General features: G+C 44.1%; 1 protein-coding gene across 1 annotated transcript in view; it reads right to left on the reverse strand.

Moving 5' to 3' along the window:
- Window positions 1–24,277, reverse strand: part of PTGFRN (prostaglandin F2 receptor inhibitor) — a 70,944-nt gene that overhangs the window by 28,157 nt on the left and 18,510 nt on the right. The window contains exons 2-4 of the mRNA XM_069480794.1: window positions 12,410–12,778; window positions 9,518–9,931; window positions 4,668–5,048 (exon numbers count right to left, since the gene is read on the reverse strand). Of these exons, the coding sequence (XP_069336895.1) occupies window positions 4,668–5,048; window positions 9,518–9,931; window positions 12,410–12,778 (1,164 nt within the window). The remainder of the gene's footprint in view (window positions 1–4,667; window positions 5,049–9,517; window positions 9,932–12,409; window positions 12,779–24,277) is intronic.

Raw genomic sequence — 24,277 nt, forward strand, 5'->3', positions numbered from 1 at the left:
CTGAGAAGGAAAAGTGAATTACCAGAGCTGGGGGCAGGGGCAGAAAAAAGGCTGGGGGTGGTCAACTCTCCCCTTTTCCCTAGCTAATCTTGGAGTAGCTGCATCCAGAACACACATATTCCTAGTTTCTCCATGCTGAGCTCCTTGACACCCTAAGACACACTCTTATGTCTCCATTGGTTACGAACTTGGTGGGGAAGGCCCTCAAACACTAATAAATCAGGCCAGGCATGGCAGCTCACTGCTGTAATCCCAGCACTTTGGGATGAAGGGGTGGGAGGACCACTTGAGGCCAGGAGTTAGAGACCAGCCTGAGCAACACAGCGTGACCCCCATCTCTACAAAAAAAAAAAAAAAATAGAAAGGTTAGCCAGGCATGGTGGTACATGCCTGTAGTCCCAGCTACTCAGGAGACTGAGGCAGGAGGATTGTTTGAGCCCAGGAGTTTGAGGTTACAGTGAATTATGATGATGCCACTGCACACTAGCCCAGGAAACAGAGTGAGACCACATCTCAAGAAAAACCAAAACACATGAGTTTGTATGGATCGTTAAGGAAAGAAGGTAGATTAAAAAAAAAAAGAAAACAACCAAAACACTAATAAATCATTATCATCATCATCAAGAAAATGTATCGAGCACTCAAGTACCAGGCACTGTGCTGAGCGCTTCATACGCATTATCCCATTAAACCAAGAAAATCAAAGCTTACTTAGAAACGTTAAACAGCGCGCCCAAGACAACACACCTAGAAGGTGGGGGAGTGGGACGCAACACGGGTCTGTCCCCCTGACTCCAACACTTGGCCACATACTCTTCTGCCTTCCAGGATAACCCTGGACAGATAGCTGATAATAGGAGTTACCCTTAAAAAAACCTTCAGGTCTAAATCTTATTTCCTATAGATGGCCCAGAACTCTGAAGTTTCTATCAAGTACTTAGCAGATTAACGGCTCCTCTTAAAGAAAAATAATTACCTTTCTTGCTGGCACTCTGCTGGAAGAGGGGACTGTGCTCTAGTGGGAAAGAATGCAAATCAGGCTCTTAAGACTGAGCAGCAGAACTCAACTCTGCCTCCTCCCGCTCTTGTATCTGAAACCCGTGGAACCCTCTCCAATTAACACCGTGGAAGTCTGGTACTGCCGGCGGAGAGCTCAACCATGAACTGATTAGTATCCAACTCTTGCCAAAGGCTCATTTAAGACATCTGATAGCAGAAGGAGATGGCTTAATGTGCAGATTAACTAGCCATTCTGCTAGATTCTCTAAGTTTTAGACATATACTAAATTGGATCAACACAAAGCAACATTTGTCCCCCACAGTAATTCAGCTTCTTACAGAAACTTCTTCACACACTAAAGATTTATGCCCCCAGCTTTTACAGAGGGTGGATGTAAGAAACATCCATTTAAACAATCATTTAGGGCCTTCTGTAAAAGAACAGTTGAAAGCCCTGTCCCTTATGTTATTCAAGGCCCCTGAAATGAAAAAGCACACAATAAATTCAGTGCCAAGAAAAAGTTTGCCTCTCTGAAAGAGTTTATGTTTATCTTCCTTAGAGGAGAACTGTATAATCACCTCTCTCTTTGTCTCAACTCTTCAAAACTTCAGAGACAAATTCAGTGCTCAAATGCAATAACTAATTCATCTCAACCACCTTGCAATATCTATTCTTTAATTTTCTTTTACCCCTTTCGATTTTATTTTATTTTTATGTCTCCTGCTTTAAGTTGTGCTTCATTTTGCAAAAGCCAATTTAAATCTTTTTTCCCCCTTCAAAGTAGGACATAAAAATTCTAAGTAAAAGAGGCTTTTTCTCACCCTCTAAAAATTCATCGTGACCCTCCTAACTGCCACAAGTGCTCTGGGACTAGCCAGACCCGTTTGCATCACTGCCCCGATGTCTTCCTGGTGAACACACTAGAACTCGAGAAGACCCCAATCAGTTTCAACCCACTCATCTGCCTCAGTGCACCAACCCTAAGCAAATGAGGACAAGAACTGCCCAGCTTTAGGACTGCACACACTGGAGTTTCAGGAGTGAAGCTGATTCTCAAGGCCAACAATGTTTCCATGTAAGATTAAATATTTGATGCATATAAAGTCCTTAGCCCAGTACCTGGCACACAGTAGGTGTTCAATAAATGGTAATAATTGCTCTTAATCTGTCAAGTGGCAAAATTGAGTTTTGTGTCATACCTACATGGGGAACCAGCTTTCTCAAGAACTCTTCTGTGACAACATTCCACAGTCTCACAACTAAGAAGACCTATAGAATAGAGTACTTGGCAGGTTATCTTCTATTTTTTGGTCCACTTCTCAGTTACCTCATCCAGACCCCAAGTTATATGTGGTATGGTATCCACATGCATATACATACATGTTACATATCTAGACAAACATTTAGTGTCAGGCCAGATGCATCAGTTTCTGGGCAGAATCCAGTTGGCAAGTCTTGCAGAAAGGTCTGCTCCTGTACTCGTGCCCTGCTCCCTCCTGACAAGTGTCCAAGCAGCTGTAATGGTGTGAGTCATAGGCACAGGGAAGGAGGAGAAGATTTAAGAGGAAGAAAAAAGAAGAATGCAGTCATTTTTCATACCCCTCACACTCTCGGCAGGGTTACTTGGGTGCAAATATCTCTGGATATTCTAGGAGTTGAACATTATTCCTTTCTTTGCGATTCTGGTTTTCCTATGCACATACATTAACATAATCCATGTGTTGGTACCTGTTTATTTGCCCATTTCGCCAGTATTTATTGAGTGCCTATTATGTGCAAAGCACTGGGGAAGGTGCAGGGTTCTATATACATTAGCATCAGTCAGGGAAAAGCACACTAATGACTTTCATGACAATGGTGCCGGCACTCCACAGGAAAACAAATGACAGGATCCTTATGATAATAACTGAGCCTTTCCCACAATTTAGTCTCTTTATTTCTTCTCTCTCTGGAGAACACAGCTACCAACAAATCCCTTCCAGTCAAAAAAGCCCACTCCCTCCCAGAGGTCCCCTCCTGTTGTCTGACAGTCCCTGCATCTCCCCCCACCGGGTGTACCAGGATCAATGCACGAGTACTTCAAAGACGCCCTCAAATTGGAGTGCAGGCAGCACTTTCAATAAAAACAAAATCCTTGAGGCTGGGATTCAGAAGTCGGAGGGGGAGGGGCACCGAGGGTACTGACAGCCAGTGGTGGGATCTGACAGCACCACACAATGCACTGAGGATCAGAGCGGTGAGACAAATTCTGCTCCAGAGATGAAAAATCTTCTTTTGGTGCTGACAACATCTGTTTTATTTTGAAGGTTGCTAAGGAGAGTTCTAGCTGGGCCAACATTGTTCCAGTTCAGTACTTCATAGTGAGTTTCTTGCATGGGGTTCAGACGGCGGGAATAAAAGCTCACCAGATAAACCCTGCTCCTTTCACTTTTCAGATATCAAAGGATCACTTTGCTAATGGGGATGACTAACACCCTGCCTTGTCTCCATCGGAATTGGACTGTCCCTTCTGCTTGCTCTTGTTACTCTTCTCCCTGCCCCCTCTGTCCCCACTTGCCAACTCCCCATCTTTGCCAAATAAAGGCTTACCAGGGAGAAAAGGACAGTGAATACACCACTAACCCAAGAGAAGATTTTGATGCAGAGATGAGAAAGACATAAGTATGAGTTGGGGGTCATGGTAGAAGGATCAGACAAAGGAGGGAATGATTTCCTGGCCTTTAAAGATCTGTTTTGCCTCCTAGTAGTCAGAGCAATGCCAAATGCCTGCATCAGCGCTCATGGGACAGGAAGGAGATCAAGCTCAAAACCAGGGAAGAACCTGACTGGCAGGCCCGTCCCATCTTTGTAATAAAGGAGGGGGGAAGAAAAGCTCTCCACACCCCACTCAATACCATCCCCTAGAATTACCTGCAATTACAAGACATAAAAATTAGGAAAAGTTAGTGTAAATTTTGCCCAGAGGGCAAACATTTAGGGAAAAAAGAAACAGAAGAAGATGAGCAGAGCAGAAAGCAAGAGGACATGCCAGTGACCTTCACATATATGGCGAGTTGTTACAGAACAGGTGGCAAGGTGGGAGCGACTCCGCCCCTCCACTGGGGGGATGACACCCAGGGTGGGAAAACCCATGAAAAGAGCCTGGGGAATCAGGAAGGCCCCTACATGGAACTGGTATCTGCAAATAAAATCATCTGGGGATTCCAGGGTATGACATGAAAAACACACTTTGCATGAACTGAAAGAATTCTCTTTCTGCATTGGACTGTGAAAAAGCATCAGCTCCTGCCGGGGAGCACCTAGGAGTCCAGGAAAAAGAAAGGAGGAACGGCAGCGGTCTCCTTCCAATAAAGATCCATTTCAAAGAGCCATTCAGCAGTGCCCCAACCCTGCAAACCTCGACAACAAAAGGAAATCATATCCTCTCCAATGAAGGTACTGAGACAACTGAGGCCACATTATCCAAACATTTCCCTTGCCTGCCAGATTCTATTTCAGCCAGTTTTGCTTTCAAACCCGTCGCTTAAGATCTATCTGGGCCAAAGTATGCTTGAACCATGTAAAGAATGTGGAAGTGATGCAAAACACAGTGCACCCTGACTCCTCCAGATATCTCCCAGGAGGGATTAAGCTGGGGAGGCGAAGAGCCATTCTCCAAACCACTCACCTAGCCAGGTCACACCCACACCGGCTGGGGCAGACATGGTCTCTGCTACTTTGTGCCAGCTCCTGTTGTGTCCGGGTGCCCAGAGTGACACGTGGCAGAAATAGAAGCCGGAGTTTTCTTTGCTAACATCTCGAACCAGTAAATGGTAGGAGCGTGCATCCACATGACTCAAAGCAATGTGAGGCGAGCTGTGCACCAGGGACTCACGGTCCAGCCGTGCCAACACGTGGGAGCCAGGCAAGGTGCTATCAGGCAGCCTGCTGAAGTACCACGTCACCTCAGGTCGGACGTCATCCGCTCGGTCCGTTGTGATGTTGCAGGCCAGGTCCAGTTCCTTTCCTTCAGCCACAGACACGTTCCTGGGCACAGCTGCTCGCAGAGCTTGAAAATTAAACACAAAGACATCTAGATAATCTGGATTACATTTGTCCCTTCCACACCCCTCGCCCCCCTTTTAGATCATCTCCTTTTAAGTACTTTTTTTTTTTTTTCTTTTTTGAGACAGAGTCTCACTCTGTTGCCCGGGCTAGAGTGAATGCCGTGGCGTCAGCCTAGCTCACAGCAACCTCAAACTCCTGGGCTCAAGCTATCCTCCTGCCTCAGCCTCCTGAATAGCTGGGACTACAGGCATGTGCCACCATGCCTGGCTAATTTTTTTCTACGTATTTTTAGTTGTCCAGATAATTTCTTTCTATTTTTTTAGTAGAGACGGGGTCTCGCTTTTGCTCAGGCTGGTCTCGAACTCCTGAGCTCAAATGATCCTCCCCCCTCGGCCTCCCAGAGTGCTAGGATTACAGGTGTGAGCCACCGCGCCCGGCCTAAGTTCTTATTTATGGAATTGAAGTGAGAAGGCTTTGTACAGTTGTAAGTGCTTGAGAAATATTTAATGAATAAATTGATGAAATATACATTTCTTTTTATTTTATAAAAACAGTACTAGCAGCAAAAATTGATATACGTCTTCTATACACTAAGTAGTGTTCTGAGTGCTTTATAAATATTAATCCTCAAAACAATTCTAACAGGTAGGTAGATGCTATTATTATTCTCATTTTACTGGTGAGGAAATTGAAGCACAGAGAAGGTAAGTAACTTGCCCAAGGTCACACAGCTAATATGTAAGCAGAGCTGGGATTGAAATCCAGACTATCTGCCTCTAGGAACTGTGCTCTTAACTGTTACATTATCCTTTGATGAGAAATCTGCTGAAGCTTGCAAAGATATATTTTCTCCACATGTATGATAAAACTTGAGTGACTTCACAGAAAAATGACAGCTTAGTTCTAACTGGTACATATTGTCAGTTGAGGGCTAGGGAATGGAGGGTCAGAAGTGAGGGTGATAAAGGGGAAAAATCCTAAACAGAATGGCCAAGAAAGGGAAACCAGGCAATTTTCCTTATGAGTCAAGTCTTCAAAACGTAATGTAGAGTATCATTTATTTCATTAGACATACCTACCTACAAGTCAATCATAGAACATATATTCTCAAATTTAACCATAATGATTTTTGGATTATCCACACTACTGCCCTTTCTCATTAGTGTGGATAATTAAAAGTAGACCACATTTAGATGAAGCAGTGTTTGGTGCCACAGACTCAAGGCAGGTCTGGTTTCAGCATTCCCCTGTCACAGCTTTTACATGTAAACATTTTACTCTATTCAGGGGGGTTTTAAAAAGAAGTTGAACATCTGTAATCAGAGACCAAAAGCATCGACTCATGCTAATGCTCTGGGAACAATTAGCAAGATGACAAACAGCCAACACCTCCCAGGGGATTCAGGCGAGGCACGGCCCTGGCCTTCCTGGTGGCTCAGCATCCCCTTCCGTCCCCTGTAATCTCAGGGGCAAAGGCTGGCACCAATGCAGAAAAGACCCAACCTCCAAGCCTGTGCCTTTTGGCATATATTACTTTCATATGACTATTTCCAAAGCCTGACAATATCTCAAGCAAGAATTTCAAGTCAAGTTCAAGATGCACCTTGACAGAAGACAGAAAATGAGGTGGGCACAGTATTAGAAAAAGAAATTTAAAAGTCTAATTTCTCCCTCCGCCCATCCTCCAAATGCTTTCTCCTCCCTCACCCCTGTAAAGGGGCTAAGAGGAATCTTCTCAGAGGATTTAGTAAGGAAACTGCCTCCCTGAGCCGAGTTCTGCAGTTAGAACCACACCACACACAACACTATGATCAGAGACCCTGGAATCCTGCTGGGGTCACCTCTGCAAGGCCGTCAGCTTCTGGGTCAGTGGAGAAGTACTCCACCTGCAGCTGTGGGCTCTATCTATGGAGAAAATAGATTCTTAGACTCTAAAAATACTGGCAGGAATGTCTCTTCAACTGTCTAGTTCACTTTGCAATTTTCTCTGTGCAAGTGGCTAAATACCTTGTAACATCACTAACCACAGATCCCACCCACACATTCTGGATTTGGGGGTGTAGAGAGCTTCATCATTTAAGTGGCTTTGTGCCATTTATCATTACAATGTGATAGGAATGTACGCTGCCAGCTATAGACAGCACAGGTGTTAATAAGAAGAGAAAGACCATCACTCTAGTGTGGTGGGGTTCTTAACCTGGGGTCCACAAAGATAATTTAGGGAGTCTGAACTTCTATGGGAAAAAAGTTCTGTCTTTTTATTAACCTGTACCTGAAATATAACATTTCCTCCCATTGTGAAAGTAAGCAACAAACCAGTGTAGTATTACCTGTTCCTGGGACTTCGTCCCTAGTAGAAATCACAGATTCCTGAAATATTATTTATATTCATTGCTATATAGAAATTATAGTTGTTGTTAGGCCTGCCATTATATCTTATTATCAATGTATTAATAAAGACACATAATATTACCACAAAACAAATTCGTTTTAAAAATATTTTGATAACTATTTCAATATAATTATTTTCCTTTGTCATCCCATGTACTGTATTTTATGTTAATTAATGTGTTAATTCTCAGAAAGGGTCTGTGGGCTTCAAAAGATCATCAAAGAGGCCCATGGCACAAAAAAGATTATGAACCCGCAGTCTCAGGTGAGAGCCAGACATCATTTCCTGCCTAATAGGTTCAGAGTGTTTAAGTCTTTTAACTAGATATTATGGGTTTTGTGGTGTTTCTGGAAGGGAAAAAAAAAGGTTTTACGATTGAAATTCCTCCATAAAAATGTAACTTGCTGCAAGGCTAAAATTCTTAATCCTTCTGTCTCATTAAAATAGTTGTCTGAAGCAAGCAGTACAACTGGAGTTTTTTGGTTTTTTTTTTTTTTTGAGGCAGGGTCTCACTTTGTCACCCAGGCTGAGGTGCAGTGGCATGAGCATAGCTCACTGCAACCCCAAACTCCTGAGCTCAAGCCATCCTCCTGCCATGGTGTATGCCACCACGCTCAGCTAATTTTTAAAAAATTGTTTGTAGAAACAGGGTCTTGCTATGTTGCCCAGGCTGGTCTCAACCTCCTGGCCTCAAGTGATCCTCCCACCTTGACCTCCCAAAGCACTGAGATTACAGGCATGAGCCACTGCGCCTGGCCTGGAGTTTCTTAGGGCGGACTCCAGACAGATCACTTCTGATAAGGAAGGCGACCTGAGTTCATCTGGAAAGCAATTGCAGTAGCCTCTGGAGCCCAGACTGACGGTAATGGGTGGCTCCTCTCACTGATGGCTCCAGTCCCTCAAGAGCCTCAGCCCTGCTTCCACCACCCACTTTTACCAGATCTAGCTCCTGTGTGGTGGTGTAAATGCAGGGTAAAGTGCTCAGGACAATGCAGCTTGCAGAGACAAAATACTCCCCCTGCGAACTGTCTCCTGTTTTCCTTCCCATCTGAGCAACAGAGTGGCTACACATTCACATTTGTGTTCAGGAAATGAGTCTGGCCAAGGTTTTCCCAGTTTAGAAAAACAGGCAGCAGCAGCAAAGTACTCAGAGATCTGAAGATGCTGGACTCCCAGAAAGCCAAGGATGTCCATCCATCATCCCCAGCAATGACACTGCCCTGCCTTGGTCTCTTCACTTTGTCTCTGCTGAAGCCTGAAGCTCCACGAGGCCTGGCTAGGAGCCTCAAACAACTCTGACCCCAGGGTCCAGCACAGAGTTGAGCACGCCATAGGCTGTCTATTAATGCAGGCTGGAATCCCTATCGATGCTGTTGACAATGAGTCAACAATGGCTTGTTTTCCTTTTATTTTTATGTGTTTCAAAATGCCATTTGTATTTTCTTAATTACTTATGTAGTTAGAGTAGGGGGGTTAAAGAGAAAAGCTGATTGACAGAGGACAGGACAAAGGACTTCTTGTATATACCCCAGGGCTGGATGCTCCTGGGGTATATATGACATAGGACAGCAGGAAGAGGCCCCGCCCTACAGAACTCCTCATCCTCTCAGGGATGGCTCATCTCAGAGGATCTGAAAGACAGGCCTAGAGGATCCAAGTTAGACATGAGGTTTTAGGGTGAGCCACACACACACCCCAATACTATGGAGAAAGGCAGATCCAGGGACTCAGAAACACCAAACAAGACAGAGCTAAGGGGCGAGGTGTGGGCAGCTCCACCCCAAACCCCTCTGACACCAGGCGGACCTCCTTCTGGCTGAGGGACCGCTATACTTAACCTCTGGGTGACAGAACTGCCTTCGTGCTATGGACACGCTGCAGCTTCCCATGCTGCAAATTCAGATAACAAGCCGCTGCACCCCCAACAAGCCTCCTTCACCCCCAAAGGTAAGGCCTTACGTGGGAAGCAGAAACAGTTCTTGTCAGAAAGCGACAGAGCTCCCTAGCTTAATTCTTTACAGCATCATTGTTCACCAAATAACAGTGTCTGTAATATATCATTATTTCCAGAAGCTCACCTGTTGGCTGGATCACCAGAGTGGCAACTTCCACAGCCTTTTCTTGGATTTCCTGCCAGTTCCCCTGCTCTGCAATCCACTCGCTGACTATACACCTGTAGGAGCCCTGGTCGGCGGACACCGCCCGGGACACGGAGAGGCGGTACGCGTCGCTCCCCACCGTGTCGAGGCGCACGTCCCCGCTGTGGTAGCGCTGCTCGTACCCGGGGCCCGGGCGGAACCTGCCCTCGTGGGTCAGGGTGAGGACGCTCCGCCGGGCCGGGCCGCGGTGCAGCTCCCACTGCAGCGCCAGGTGCGTGTGCAGCGGCGAGGCGGAGGCGGCGTGGCAGCGCAGCTCGAACGGCTCCCCCTCGCGCAGGCTCAGGCCGGGCGGGGGCTGCCCGCTGGGGCCCACGTGCAGGGCGTCAGCCAGCACTGCGGGGGGGGGGGAGAGAGAGAGAGAGAGAGAGAGAGAGAGAGAGAGAGAGAGACAGTGCGTCAGCCACGGGGACCCCTTCTGGCAAGGCCAGCAGAGTTGCAGGGCCTTCTGGCTTGGAGCCACGGCCGTGGCTGCGACCAGAGACCATTTCCTCCTCCCTTCTCCTGTTCTAACGCCCACATGGGCACGTTTTCCCACTTTGATTCATCTGAAATCTCAATTGACTTTCTAACTTGAAAAAGGGTATGGGGCGGAGAAGAGAAGGCACTAATAAAACCCCATGCTAGAACCGGGTGGTGAAAACTGCCTTTGGGAGTTGTGCCTTGGGGATGTGCTTCTGCCACCCTTACGCAAGGTATTTTAGACCTCTGTGCCTCAGTTTCCTAAAAGGGGGATGCCACTGGACCTTCTTCATAGAGCTGACATGTGAGTTAATACAGTTAAAGAGGGCAAGTTCCCAGGACTGTGCCTGGCACTTAGCAGTCATGATAACATAATTGGGTAGGACTGTCAAACAATCCTTTGGTTAGGACACAGGGCTTGAGTAGGGAGCCTGCAGAGTCTGCAGATAAGGTGATCTGCCAAGAGTTAAAGCAGCAAGATCCACAGGGGAAAAAGGATGTCAGGAGCTGCCTATGGCCCACAGCCTGGGAAATGCCCCAGAACGACTAGGGTGAGCACAGTTTATCCACAGGATAGGAACATGCCAAGGAAAGCTGAAGCCGCAGTTATTTACTCTCTCAGGGCCTGTTGGAAGGCCAGCCACTTCTACAGAGTCTAGAAAAAAGGGACCAGAGATCAAGGAAGTATATCGGTGAGTGCAAATGATAAGCAATGGATACTGGTACTGTGGTAACCAGAGAGGGGGCTCTACCAAAGCGGGGAAAATCTATCAGGCTTGTCTATGAACTGGATAGAGAATCCTCAAACACCACTATTCATCACCTCTTTGGTTTTCCCTCCAATTCCACACTCAAAAACTAACCCAGTGTCTTTGAGAAGGGACTATTCCAGATAACATAAAAAACGGCTACATCTTTAGAAGGATGCATCCCAAAGACCCATCCCTACTACGAAATGAATATAATGACCTTCTCGTAGATACATCAGTCTGTGAGTCTGGCTAGCACGTCTCAGTTCTCAAGGCCAGCTCATCTCAGCGCACAGATGAACAGAACAGTTTTAAGACCCATGAAGCTGAAGGCCAGACAGACCCTGGACCACGCAGGCACCTTCCAGAGGCTCCACTTGAGCAGCAGCCAGTCTCTCTCAAGGTTATCCGCCTGCTTTCCTGACCCAAGAAAAGCTTCCCCTTGCTTCTCCTGCCTTCCAAAGACTGGAGAAGAAAACAGAAAGGTGCTGGGGGTGGAATTCTCCTACTGCCTTCCCTCCCACTCAAGATGAGACTCCAATGGGAGACAAGGGTATGTCTGATCTAATGGAGGTATGACACGTTGCATTATTTAGCTCCAATGCAAGAATGACTTATAGGACTTTTTTCCAAAAAGTATATTCAGGATTTTCTATAGGAATAAGGAAGAGGTAATGGAAGAGGTAGATGTGATGTTTTAATGTTTTAATACCTACTTAATGGACATGGCTGTTTTATCCCCTCATCTGAGATATTGTAGAGTTGCACAGACCTTTAGAGGGAATGAATGCAGGAATCAACCCTTTCTTTTTATATCTTGTATGTTTTCTACTTTCCTGATAATTACATACATTCCTACCCAGACATAAATCCTTTTGGGAACAAGGCAGGGTACAAATAAATGCATAACTGAGTGATGATAATAACCCCAAAACAAAACTCGAATCATTTCAGATATATAAGATGTGATTATTTGCATAGTTGGGTCAATAAGCTAGCGGTGACCATATCATTCTTTCCCTACACATACAACTTCTGGTACAAAGAGATACTTAAACCATGAAAGTCACAAAGACAGACATGAACTTTGAAGTATCTGTTATTCCCATAAACTCAAACACCATTGTCACGAGCGTCCCCTTCTTGCCACTAACCACTGAATGAGCGCCTGCTATGGCACTGCTCTAAGGGTTTACACACGTGAACTCACCTGTCCTCATGACTTTAAGGTAGGCACTGTGTTTTACAGGAGAGGCAGCGGAGGCACGTAACATGCCCACGGCCATATAGCTGACAAGTGGTAGAGGCAGCAATCAAACTAACTGAGCACAGGCACCCTGGCTCCAGAGCGGGGCTCTCTACCACCCCATGCTGCCTCCAACTCATGGGCCATAGGATGGTTCAGAACCATAGTAGAGTGAAGAGAAAGGGTCCTGGTCACCTGGCCCATCCTCTGCCTTTAATCGAGTAAGACACGACCACTCCACTGGACAGAGGAGAAAGCAAAGCTCCAGAGGAATCAAGTCTCTTGACAAAGTCACCCACAGCCAAGTGGCAGAGGAAGGTCTACCCCTGGTTTGATGACCCCACATGAGGACTGTACCTTTAACCTGCACTGTGTCCTCGTAGTTGCCCTGGACGGTGGCATCTGTGCTGGGGGTTGAACATTTGTAGTGGCCTTGGTCTGAGGGCTGGACGTTCTTTATGTGGAGCTCCACGGCGTCATTGGCGGTTCGCCTTAACAGGATCTCGCCCCTCTGCAGCCGCTCCTGGTACTGCTGGGCTGGGAACCCCACTTCCCAGGTGCTTGCAAGCTCCACAAAGCTGCTCCCCGAAGATGAGAAGCTCCAATCAAAGTTTTGCTCGCTGGGGCCATCATAGTCGCTGACATTGCAGGGTATAGACAGCTCGGTGCCCACCACCCGGACCAGGGTCCCTGTGGGGACTCTCACCACGCGCCCTCGACACAGAGCTGCAATGACAAGAAGGGAAGAGCAGGTCCTTAATCATGGAAGGTCTTCCCAGTGTAAACGTGGCAAACCTGTGGATGCTCCTACTCACATGGCAGAAATGTGACATCCAAACTGCTGGGGAAAATGTGTCTGTGCAAGAAGTAGGTTAAGCCCATTCCTTAAATTATAAGCTAGGACTATGACCCTAAAATAAGTACCTCTCACACAACCAGTTTCCCAGGCCGAGAGGGAGGAAGATCAGTAATAAAAGCAGGCTAACCATAAACCTGAAGAGCTTCTTCCCTCCCAATACTATTTAACATACGATTATCACTCAATGTGATGTAGAAGTATTTTAGGCTTTGTGTGAAAGAAAAGGGCACAGCTAATCAAGTATTTACATTTCTGCCCACCCTATAACAGCCCTCATCTCTAGAGACCATTGCCTGGGGCTCCTGAGACCTGATTTACAATGACGGATGCCAATTTTTAAATCCTGGAGCAGCCTGCTGATAAAATGATTTAACTCCTGTTATCTGACATTGCCTATAAATTAATTTTAAAATATGATGATTCTACCAAGTATTAATTTTCTATTTTCTGGCTCATTTCCTTCTTTCTACTCTTCACCCTGATCTAAATTCAGAATGAGGATGGGAAGCGCACAGGGAGAGAGTCTGGCTGGTTGCTGGGCGTCATTAGGCACGCAGTGGCTTGCCGCAGGGGACAGGTCCAGTGGACAGAGCCAAGAGCTCACTGGCATGCCCTTCCCCGCACGCATAGTTCACAGGCCTCTCTGCAGGGCCCTCAGGCACTGGCACCTGTGAGTCCTTTAAGATGTCTTCATTGCAATGAAGTTCAGCACAATTTTGTAGCGTATTTACTACCTGTATTTAGCATTTTAGTTTGGACCAAACGAACATGCACGGCTGCTTCTTGATGTTCTGTGAACTGTACACAGTAAGGTCCACAGCAGAAAGCACGGGCTCTGAAATCAAGGAGACCCACGCTTAAATCTGAGAGACCTCTCTTAGCTTTGGCTTCCTCAACTATAAAACGGGGCAAAAAGGCTTCAGAGAGTTCATGAAATAAAATGCCTGGCTGAGAGTCTGCCAGGTAATAAGGGCTCCATAACATTATTTATTTTCAATTTTGTATTTTCATTTTTAATTTTGTATTTTTATCATGTGTTGTGGGTAGAATCGTGTCCTCCACTCAGATTCATATGAAGTCCTAGCCCCTGGTACCTCAGAAAATGAGCTGATTTGGGAATAGGGTTGTTGCAGATATAGTTACCTGTGATGAGGTCACACTGGAATAGGATGAGCCCCTAATACAACATGACTGGTATCCTCAGAAGGGGGTAATTTGGACACAGACATGCAGGCAGGGAAAATGGCATGTGGAGATGCAGGCAGAGACTGAGGTGATTCGCCTACAAGCCAAGGAACACCAAAAATTGCCAGCAAGTAACCAGGAACTAGGGAAGAAGCACGGAACATATTCTCTCTCAGCCGGCAGAAGGAACCGACTCTGCTGACACCTTGATCTTGGACTTCCAGCCTCCAGAATCGTGAGAGAATAAATTTCTGCTGTTTAAATCACCCAGGTTGTGATACTTTGTTGCAGCAGCTCCAGCAAATGAATATACCCTTGCTACTTGTTTTTCACTGGTTTCACTCATGCCTTCCAAACTCTGGGTTGCCATCCTTTAGTGGTTTGTGAAATGAATTTACAGTGACTGTGACCAGCACGTGTCCTTTTTCAAATGAAATTACACAGAATAGAAAATATTAGAGTGCACTGCATTTAGTGAGGTTACCCCTAATAATATTGTTTCATTATATTTTGTTAGGTAAATAAAGGTATGTGTGTACCGGATTATATATCTTAATTTGGGTCAGGGATAAAACAAAAAAGTTGTGCAATACTATTATAAAGCTATCTCTTGTTTTCTCCACCCATTATCACTTATTTTGGAAGGGAAGAAGGACGTTTCCATATAAGAGAAGCAGTGATGGGGAACAGGGTGGGACCCGAGCAGGGGCTGTCTGCCTTCCCCTCCCAGCCCATTTGGGGGCAGGTCCAGACAGAATTCCAGTTTAAAAAGAAGCTGCTGACCCTTACACTACATCACTCTCCCTAAAAATAAAAGAAGATTGTTGGTACTGGTAACGCCGAAGAACCACGGGTCACATATCTGCCCACGGAGAATGGCAGCACCAACCCCAAATGTTGAGGAGTGCTGGAACATGCCGCGTTCTTTCTAAGGCAACTCGTGCCCACAGGATGACACCTGTGACCTCAGCCCTACACGTAGCAGACCTGCGGCAGCGGCCCAGCTTTCCTCAGCTGCTCCCCGGATGGGGCTGACCTGCACATCCAGTCCCAGGGATGGGTGCCGAGGCTAAAAGCAGGTGAATCAGAATTCTCCTGGCTCTCTTTTTGCTAAAGCTTCTTGGAAAGACACTGTTGCTCCCAGTGGAGTCAAGGTTTTACAAAGGTAAGGTACCCTGACACTGCGCACGGGCAGGCCTCCTGGCCATGGGAGGAAGCCATCCACAGAAGGACCCAGACCAACACCTGGACCAGAGGTGAGACAGTGCACCGCAGTGACTCCATGGCAGCTTCTGAGCCACTGCGTCCAGCCACGCCTCCTAAACCATCCCCCACGTGTGTCCACACACGCACACCCCTCTTTCCCTGGACATTTCAATTTCTTGGAATTCCACTCACCCCCACTTATGTTTCCTGAGCTAATTTCTGTCTCTGGAAACTCGAAGAGCATTGAAATAATATATTAACTGCCCAGCAGGGACCAACTCTCTGAAGCCATCATCACCATAGTTCACAAAGAAATTAGGTGATCACTTTTTTACATTTAATTTTCGAGATGATGAGATAATTCCAAATCTCCCAATGAGAACTTTCAAAAGAAAGCATTGTGGTGAAGACCCTTCAGAGGCAACACAGTCTAGTGCCCAACCTGCCTGTGACCAAGTTTCCTTGTCTATGGAATGGAGGCCATAGTCACCATGCCCCCGGAGGACTGTGTGAAGTAAGCATTCCATGAGCTAATGCACTTACAGCATTCACAACAGTGCCCGGCTGGTGGTAAGGGTCTGTGGTTACCTGCTAGGCAGCCTGCCTCTAGAATAAACCTGATCATAATCATCCACTTCGCTTCCTTGGTAAGGTTAACAAAGAAATTTCCTAATGTGTAAATCTTTTCAACCTCTATCTCTGGTCAAGAAGGTGGCCAGGATTGACAGCCTGCCCACAGGGCCTTCAGGCAGCAGACTGCATCGCTTGCTTGTAAGGTCTCTATCTTTATATTCTTAGCTATGGGAGCTTTGGAAACTGATCCAGGTCCTAGTCTCGACTCTCCAATCCTTCTTCCACGTGCCTGGCAAAATCATCTTTTTAACACACAAACCCAATGTCACTTCACTGATGAAAAGTCTTTAATGGCTCCTTATCGCCTTTAGAACAAAATCTACCCTCCAGCCACCCCCACCCACCACCCTGGTTCAAGTCACCACCCCTGTCACCTGCATTATGGCAAAGGCCCTAACTGGTATCCTGGCTTCCACTCTTGTCCTCTATTCTCAACACAGCAAAAGGATCTCTTAAAAATTTAAGTTGGGTTATGTCTTACTGTGCTCAAAACTCTCTAATCACTTCCCATCGCACACAAATAAAAGCCCAAATCCTTACTGAGGCCACCAAGGCCTCACAGGATCTGGCCCTCTTTGTTTCTTGGACCTCACATCTGCTGCTTTCCCTCCACTACCCTCCAGCCACGCTTTCCTCCCAAGGTTTCACCCACTGCAACCTCAGGGCCTCTAACAGTCCCTCAGGCCAGAACATTCTCAGCCATTCTTCCCACTGGCTCCCCCATCAGCTTCAGATCTTTATTCCACTGTGACCTCTCTTAATGAGGCCTTTCCAGACCACCCTAATGTGGTACCCCCTCCATTCTTGCTCCTGCCAAATTTTCATCAGCTATCACTAATGGGTGTTCTGTGTGCTTACATATTTTCACTATTACTTATTGTCTATCTCTTCCCTCTAGAATGTAAGTTCCATTTTTGTCTGTTTTGTTCATTGCTGAATGCCAGTCCCTAGAACAGGGCCTGGTACATGGTAGCTGTTCGATAAATATTTGTTAAGTGAATAAACGAATGCAAGACATACGCAAATATTCTTGATTTGGCTCATGGCTACTAGTCTAGCTTCATCTCCTACCATTCTCCCATCCTCTAGTGCTTATATCTAACAAAACAAACCACCATTCACTTTCTGGAAATGTCATGCTCTCTTGTGCTCCACGGCCCCTGTTTCTGTGCCTCCTTCACCTGGAATATTGTCCCAGCAATCTCTTCATCCTCTTACAAGAGGCAGCTGCAGCACCACCTCCTCTGTGAAGCCTTCCCCATCTCCCCTGGGATCGCTTAGGTACTCCTTCCTCCATGTTCCAACTCAACCTGCAAAAGCACCTTCAATATTGGCTATGTTATAGTGCCGCTGGGAAAAGTAAAGCAGATATGAACAGATGCTTGAAAGATCAAATTTTAATCTGAAAAGATATAAACCTAAGCAGTGTCTTACATGCAGAACTGAGATGTCCCCTCATCCATGCAAATCAAGATTTTAAATCTTGGTAACAGAATTTCAGCTTGCCACCAGCAATCTGGTATTTAGCACAGATTTCCTTTAATATTGTTAAATAACAGCTAATGATTTTTAAAAATAAATATAACTTGTAGAAAATAAAGCATATGGCTCTTTTCAAATCAAAAAGAATATCTACAAAACCACATGTTGCCAACTTTTGTCAAACCCTTCTGTAACAGTTGATAACTGAGGGGAAAAGAAAATTTTCCTATTTTTTCCAATTTCTATCAGTGTTTCAAATTAAGAGTCCCAAACACTTCTGTATCTGAACTGCATTAGCTTAGCTTCCCATAAAAATGTCTTTAGGTAACAATGCAAAATTATGGCTTCATTTGTTTACAAGGGTCAATATAAGAAAACGTCAAACAAAAACCATTTTCAGCCTTAAAAGTACTATTATGGACACTAGTGTTTTGTTCAATGACACAAAAATCTATATGATAAAATTCCATTAAAATTTAGTACCAGAAACAAATACCTGTTGATGGACCATTGTACATTCTTTCCCCAGAAAACAAGAAATATATAGGTTTTTCTTACCTCTCAGGCCAGTTACCACAGCCTCAGAGTACCTCTGATACTCAAGACAAAATAAGGGAACTTTAATGTAAACTTTGTGCAGTGATATTAAGGTTTCTATGCCAATTTTTTAGTAATCACAATTACTAAGTGGCCCAGTATCATGTAGCAATGCCCTGATTAGATTAGACCCACCTAGATAAGTCTCAGAACCCTAAACCTTCCATCCTCCACTGCCATTGCTTTCCATTATAACGCCAATTTAAAAAAAATAATAATTTACCTAAGCCTAAAAAAAAAAACAAAAACAACAAAACTTCTAATACAATTTTCACTGCTAAATTCATCTCTCTTTACTAAATTCATGTTTCCTTTTGTTCCTTGGCATTAAGGAAGATCAGTATTAAATATGATGGTCAACTATGGAAACCATCTGTAGTTTAAATTTCTAATAATTACCTCCTTCCTCTACCTCTATATCTTCCTCTGCTTTTCTTACTGCTCCTTGTGCTTTTGATCTGTTACCCTTATGTTAAGGTTCTTATTGCATATGTATGTGTATTTCATTATAAATTGCCTCAAATATTGGGGAGGAGTGAGTAGAGTATAAATTTCAAAAGACCAATCATTGAGATTTCCACTTCCAGATTTTTGCTTTCTGCTATGACAGAGTAGCTTGCATCAGATCAACTCCCTCAAAAGACAGATAAAAGACAAGAAAAAGCTAAGTGAATGCATTAGTGACCAATCAAGGCAGCCAGGCTTAAGGGGCCAGCGTCATAGAAACACATACAGGTGGGCTCAACAATGTCCACTGCTTTTTCTGTTGAAATACTGGCCAATTTTTAAGTGGTACAGGCCAGAAACCAAGTAGAAGTTAGTATTAGTAACTCAGAGCTTCCAACATCTTATGGGGCCAAAAAGACATCAAATGAAGTTCAGGGACACTAAGAAAGAGTTTGAGGAGCCAAGATCCTAAGAAAAAAGGCAGTAGCAGAGAAGTGAGCCTAACATGCTTTATTGCTTTTACCCTCAGGGCAACTGACATTATGAATGACATTGAGGGGTGGGGAGTAAGTGGCTGAGAAGCTAAGCAGAAAATAAACACTAAGAGGCTGAAGAGCAAGCAAAGTTTTCAACGATCTCACAGAATAAGGAAACAAAAGAAATAATTCTGAGTCTACAAAGGAAGGTGGACTGTAGTAAACACCTGATTTACAACCCTAGAAGGACTATGCCCTTGGAGTAACAGCAAAGCTGAAAAAAACAACTAGCTCTTGACAAAATGGAAATCCAGTCTCAAAGCATCTGAATTCCTCATCAGATAAAGGTGAACTTCTCTTCATCTATTGGCCTGCCAGGAAAAAAGTAAATCTTAGAGAGAAGATAACATCAAACAGAGTCTCTGTAATTTTTCAGTATTCAGTCAAAATTAGTGGAAATTCCAGATAACAGAACCAAATTAGTAAAAACAAAAGAGAAAAAACAGACAACAGAAACAGACCTGCAGGGATCTAGATATTGGTGTTACCAGACATGGCTTTAATGACAATTCATTTACTGAAGAAACAGAAAACAGGGTTTCATCCTCATACTCTAATCCATTAAAATTATCTAATTGAAACTTTAGAACTAAAAATATATTATCTGAAATTAAGAGCTCAATAAATAGGTTTGATAGCAGACTAGATGCAGCATAAAAGTTATCTAAACTGAAGTCCACAGTATAAAAAAGGATGAAAAATACAGAAAAGAATCTATGAAACACAGTAAAAATGTTAAACATATGTATCTTAGAAGCCCAGGAGGAGAAGGAGAGAATGTAGTAGAATTAGGCAGAATTAATTTTTGATGGGAAAATGGCTAAGATTTTTTTAAAACAACAAAAGACATCATGACACAGATTTAAAATGAGCTATGTATCATAACCAGAATAAATACAAAGAGAAGCACACCTAGGTAAATCATAGTATTAATAAAACTGCTGAAAGGCAGAGAAGGGAGCAACAATTCAACTGACAGCCAACTCTCAACAGAAATGACACTTGTAAGACAAAAATGCAATGACATCTTTAATGAAAGAACGTAACTGCCAACCTAGAATTCTATATATAGAAAAATTATCCTTAAACAGGAATGCAAAATAAACATGCTTTCAATCAATTCTCAACAAGGGAAAGAGAACTACACCAAAAAGAAATACTAAAGGGAGTTCTTCAAACACAAGGAAAATTCTGTTTTCCATGGAATCATGGAAATGTAGGGAGGAAAAAAGAGCAACAGAAAGGGTAACAATGTGAGTAAACCTACTGAGTATTAACTATGTGATACAATATTAGTAATGCTTTCTGCAGTTCAAAATATATAATTAAAATATATCAGAATAGTACAAAAAGTGAAGGGAGGGGTGGACTACATTAGAGTTTAAATGTTCTAAGGCCTTTCATTATCCTGGAAGTGGTAAGAGGACCACTAGTAGACACTAATAAATAGGTTAATAATGCAGGCACTAATCTCTAGAATAACCACAAAAATGAAAAACTGATAACTAATGGGGGGGTTATTAATCAAAGAGCCCGTAATTTCAGCTAAAATCATATAAGCATTTCTCAAGTATTTATTTTATAATGTATCCAGTTTGATTTATTATCAAATCTTCAAGTCTCTCTCAACAAGATTGGAAGAGTAAGAGGGAGAATAACAATGTACTATGTGTCTCTTATATGCCATGCACTGAACCAGGCACTATTCATAATTTATCTTAATACACAGAACACAACCGTAAGGTAGATATTACCACCCATCACAGATATGAGGAAACTGAAACTTAACTTGAATAACCTGCTAAAGTTCACAACAGTTATTAAGTGAGGGACTCAAACCCAAGTTTATCTGGCCAATATACTGTACCTTCAAGCCAAAGATCGGCTAAGTTGGTTTGCCTTCAAATGCATTGTATGTTATCACCTTCTGTGGACATTGTCTTTGATCTGAGTAGGAAGAAAAAACAGCTTAAAACTCCCTATAAAATATTTCAAATTCTCCAAGAGAAATGTGAACAGATAGGCAGCAAAGTAACATAGAAATGAGTCACTGAGAGAAGAAATATTACATATTCTCAGTATGAAGTAGATGAGAGAAATGGGATTGTTAAAAATAATTTCCAGTTTCTTCAAAGTTTTTTCTGATATACTATCTGCATTATTTTAAGTGATACCAACTTAACATCATACATATTCACACTCAAAAAAGGTGAAGAGGACTTCACTCCAAAAGCATATAGGGGGGACTTTTGGAAGCCCTCTGCTCTGACTTCTCAGCAGTAGATAATTAACAACCAAGAGTTAATTGTTTCCAGATTACCATTTCCCTACCTTTGGAATACTCGAGAAAGTAATTAAATGCCTTCAACTTTCCCCTATCATGTGGAATAGATAGGGATAGGCAGAAAAAGTCAGGCAAGTTTTTCAAGGTAAACAATTACACAATGTTTATTTCAGCAAGTGCTATTGGCAACTGTGAGGAATCATTAAAAGACACAGCCAATGAAGACTAAACTTTATTTATCTACCTTTCCACCCCCTCCTGATATCCACAGGAAACAGATTTTCTTTCTCAGGTTATCATTAACATTATTCTAAATCAAGACCTGCAGAGTACAGCGTATCTGCAAAGGATTCTTGTAATTGTTTCTATTATTGCTCAAATTTTATCATTTCACTGAGCTGCCTAGAAGCAAACAATCTGAGTTTCCAATCTGAACGATTTGTGAGATAAGTATCAGTAGTTATTGAATCCAGCGGTACAGGTAAAGCTGAAACACTGCAGCTAAAGAGCTTAAGGTATTTCAGTCTGCCTTGTAAACGGACGCCTAAATCCTGCTTTCTGAGTCCTTACAAGGCCTTTAAGAGAGACTGGGGGCCTATGGATTTCCATATAGAGTTCCCAGTCCATGTGTAAGCTAGAAATGAACACATGGAAAGTCAAACTTGTAAAACCTTATAGTGTCTTTATTGGAGTACCTGACTCAAGTCTGCCACTGAGAGGTCTGGCAGGAAGGGATCATGCCAACTTTCATCTAGACAGTCCCTAAGTGATGAAAATGCAGCAGTGTACATTAAACAACTTACAGCCAGCCAGCAGAGAATGTGTAATAAAGTCACAAATGGCAGAACCTCAAAATACCATCCAGAAGCAAATAAGGTTCTACTAGAGCAGCACTTATAATCATTAAAAAAAGAAAAAGCTCAGCAAAGACTTCACTGAAATACACTAGATACGTATAAGATAATATTACTCATTCAACAAACTACTATTAATCAAGATGCTCCTATGCTGGGTGATAAGTGAGAGCAAAAAAGGTAAATCATCTTTTGGATCTTCTTTTGAGGCACTTACAGTATGCTAAGAGTCAAAGGTGTACACGAAAACTGTACTACAGGTTGAGCATCCCTTGTCTGAAATACTTGGGACCAGAAATGCTTCAGATTTTGGATTTTGGAATATTTGCATTATTACTGGCTGAGCACCCCTAATCTAAAAACCCCAAATCCAAAAGGCTCCAACGAGCATTTCCTTTGAGCATGATCTTTGAGCATCATGTCAGCACTCAAAAAAGTTTCAGATTTTGGAGCATTTCACATTTTGGATTTTCAGATTAGGGATGCTCAACCTGTATAAGGAAGGGTGTAAGTAACCAAAGAGAGGTACTAACAAGTGCCATGGGGTGCAAAGGAGAGTGAGGGCATTTCTGTCCGAGGAGATTAGTGAAAGGCTTCGAGCAATGTCAATATTAGAATCGGGACTTTAAAAAATGGCTGAGTGAGGGGGAGGTTGAACAGGGGACGCTAAGGAGGAAGGTGACCAGAGATAAGGGGAGTAGCATAAGCAAAGACCTCAGAGGGGACATGTAGGGACACACAGGTAAGGGTGAAGATATGGTATTGAAGCTGTGCATCAAGAGCAGACTGGAGTGGAGACATGGAGGCCCGGAGATCAATCAGGAGCCCTCTAGCAGATGACGGGGGGTAGGTAATAAGAACCAAAACGAGGGCGATGCCGGGAAGGAAAGGCAGAAGCTCTGAGAGCTGTGCTAGAGGAAGGATCCGCTGGTAGACCTGTGAGGAGAGAGGGAAGCCAAGGGGAAGCTCACAGCTGGTGAAGAGTGTTGTCCAGAGGAAACACAGTGGAGAAAAATAGTAAGATTGTGACAAGCTGAAATGTCCAGCAGGCAGTTAGAATGGAAATCCCTACAAGATATTTCAGCCTAACACGAATGTGGAGTCACAGACACGTGGGGAGGTGGGCAGAAAGATGTGCCTGACAGTGCAGGTGTGGGAGGCGACGAGGCCACCAAGGACAGAGTACTGTACAGAGAAGAGGGAAGGGACAAAACCACAGTGAGCTCCTATATTTAAGACACAAGCAGAAGGAAAAGAGTCAGCAAAGAAAAAAGGAATAGCAGCCAGTTAGGAAGAAAACCAGAAAAGGCTTATGTCCTAGCAGCCAAGGGATGCAAGAATTTCAAGAAAGGGTTGAGAGTAACACCTACTGTTTTACTTATGGACACACCCATCTACCTGCTCCTGCTAGACTGTGAGCTCTTTTAAGGCAGGAGCAGTTTCCTGTCCACACCTGCATCCTGCACAATATCTAGCGCAGACTCCTATTATATGTTTCTGTTGGGAAAAAAAAAGAACAACAATGTCAAACATGTAGAAAAGTCAAGGCAGATGGGTACTGAGAAAAGACAAATGAACTGATGACTATGAATCACTGGCAACCTCCACAGAAGTGCGTTTTCAGTGATGGGGATTTGGAGAGTAAGAGCCAGAGGAGAGGGCATAAAGATGCAGGGGAGAGAGGGCACAGCCATGAAAATGCACTGAAGCGGTAAGAGGAGATGGGGACAGGAGTCAGCCAGCCGGTCCCTTACAGCACCTTCTCGGCACCGGGGACACGCGGCCAAGAGTCCCTGCCTGCAAGCAGCCTGTGTCCTAGTAAGGAGGGAGTGAGGAAACAGGCCCACTGATAAATGCTATCAAGTCACAGCAGGGACTGGGGGTGAGGTGTGGTCAGGAAAGGGCTCTCTGAGGCCATGTTTGAGTTGATGTGGGAATGAGGTGGAGACAGGGGCTGATGCCCGGGCAGGACTGATCCGGATGGAGAGAACAGCAAATACAAAGGCGCCATGATGAGCAAGCTTGAGGTGTTCAAGGGACAGAAAAAAGATCAGTGTGACTGGATTACAATGAAGGAGGGGGCATGGGCCTTGGATTCTGGTTGAAATGGGAAGCACATAAACAAGGAAATGACAGAGCCTG

This window comes from Eulemur rufifrons, chromosome 8, assembly GCF_041146395.1.
Source record: "Eulemur rufifrons isolate Redbay chromosome 8, OSU_ERuf_1, whole genome shotgun sequence".
NCBI lineage: Eukaryota > Metazoa > Chordata > Mammalia > Primates > Lemuridae > Eulemur > Eulemur rufifrons.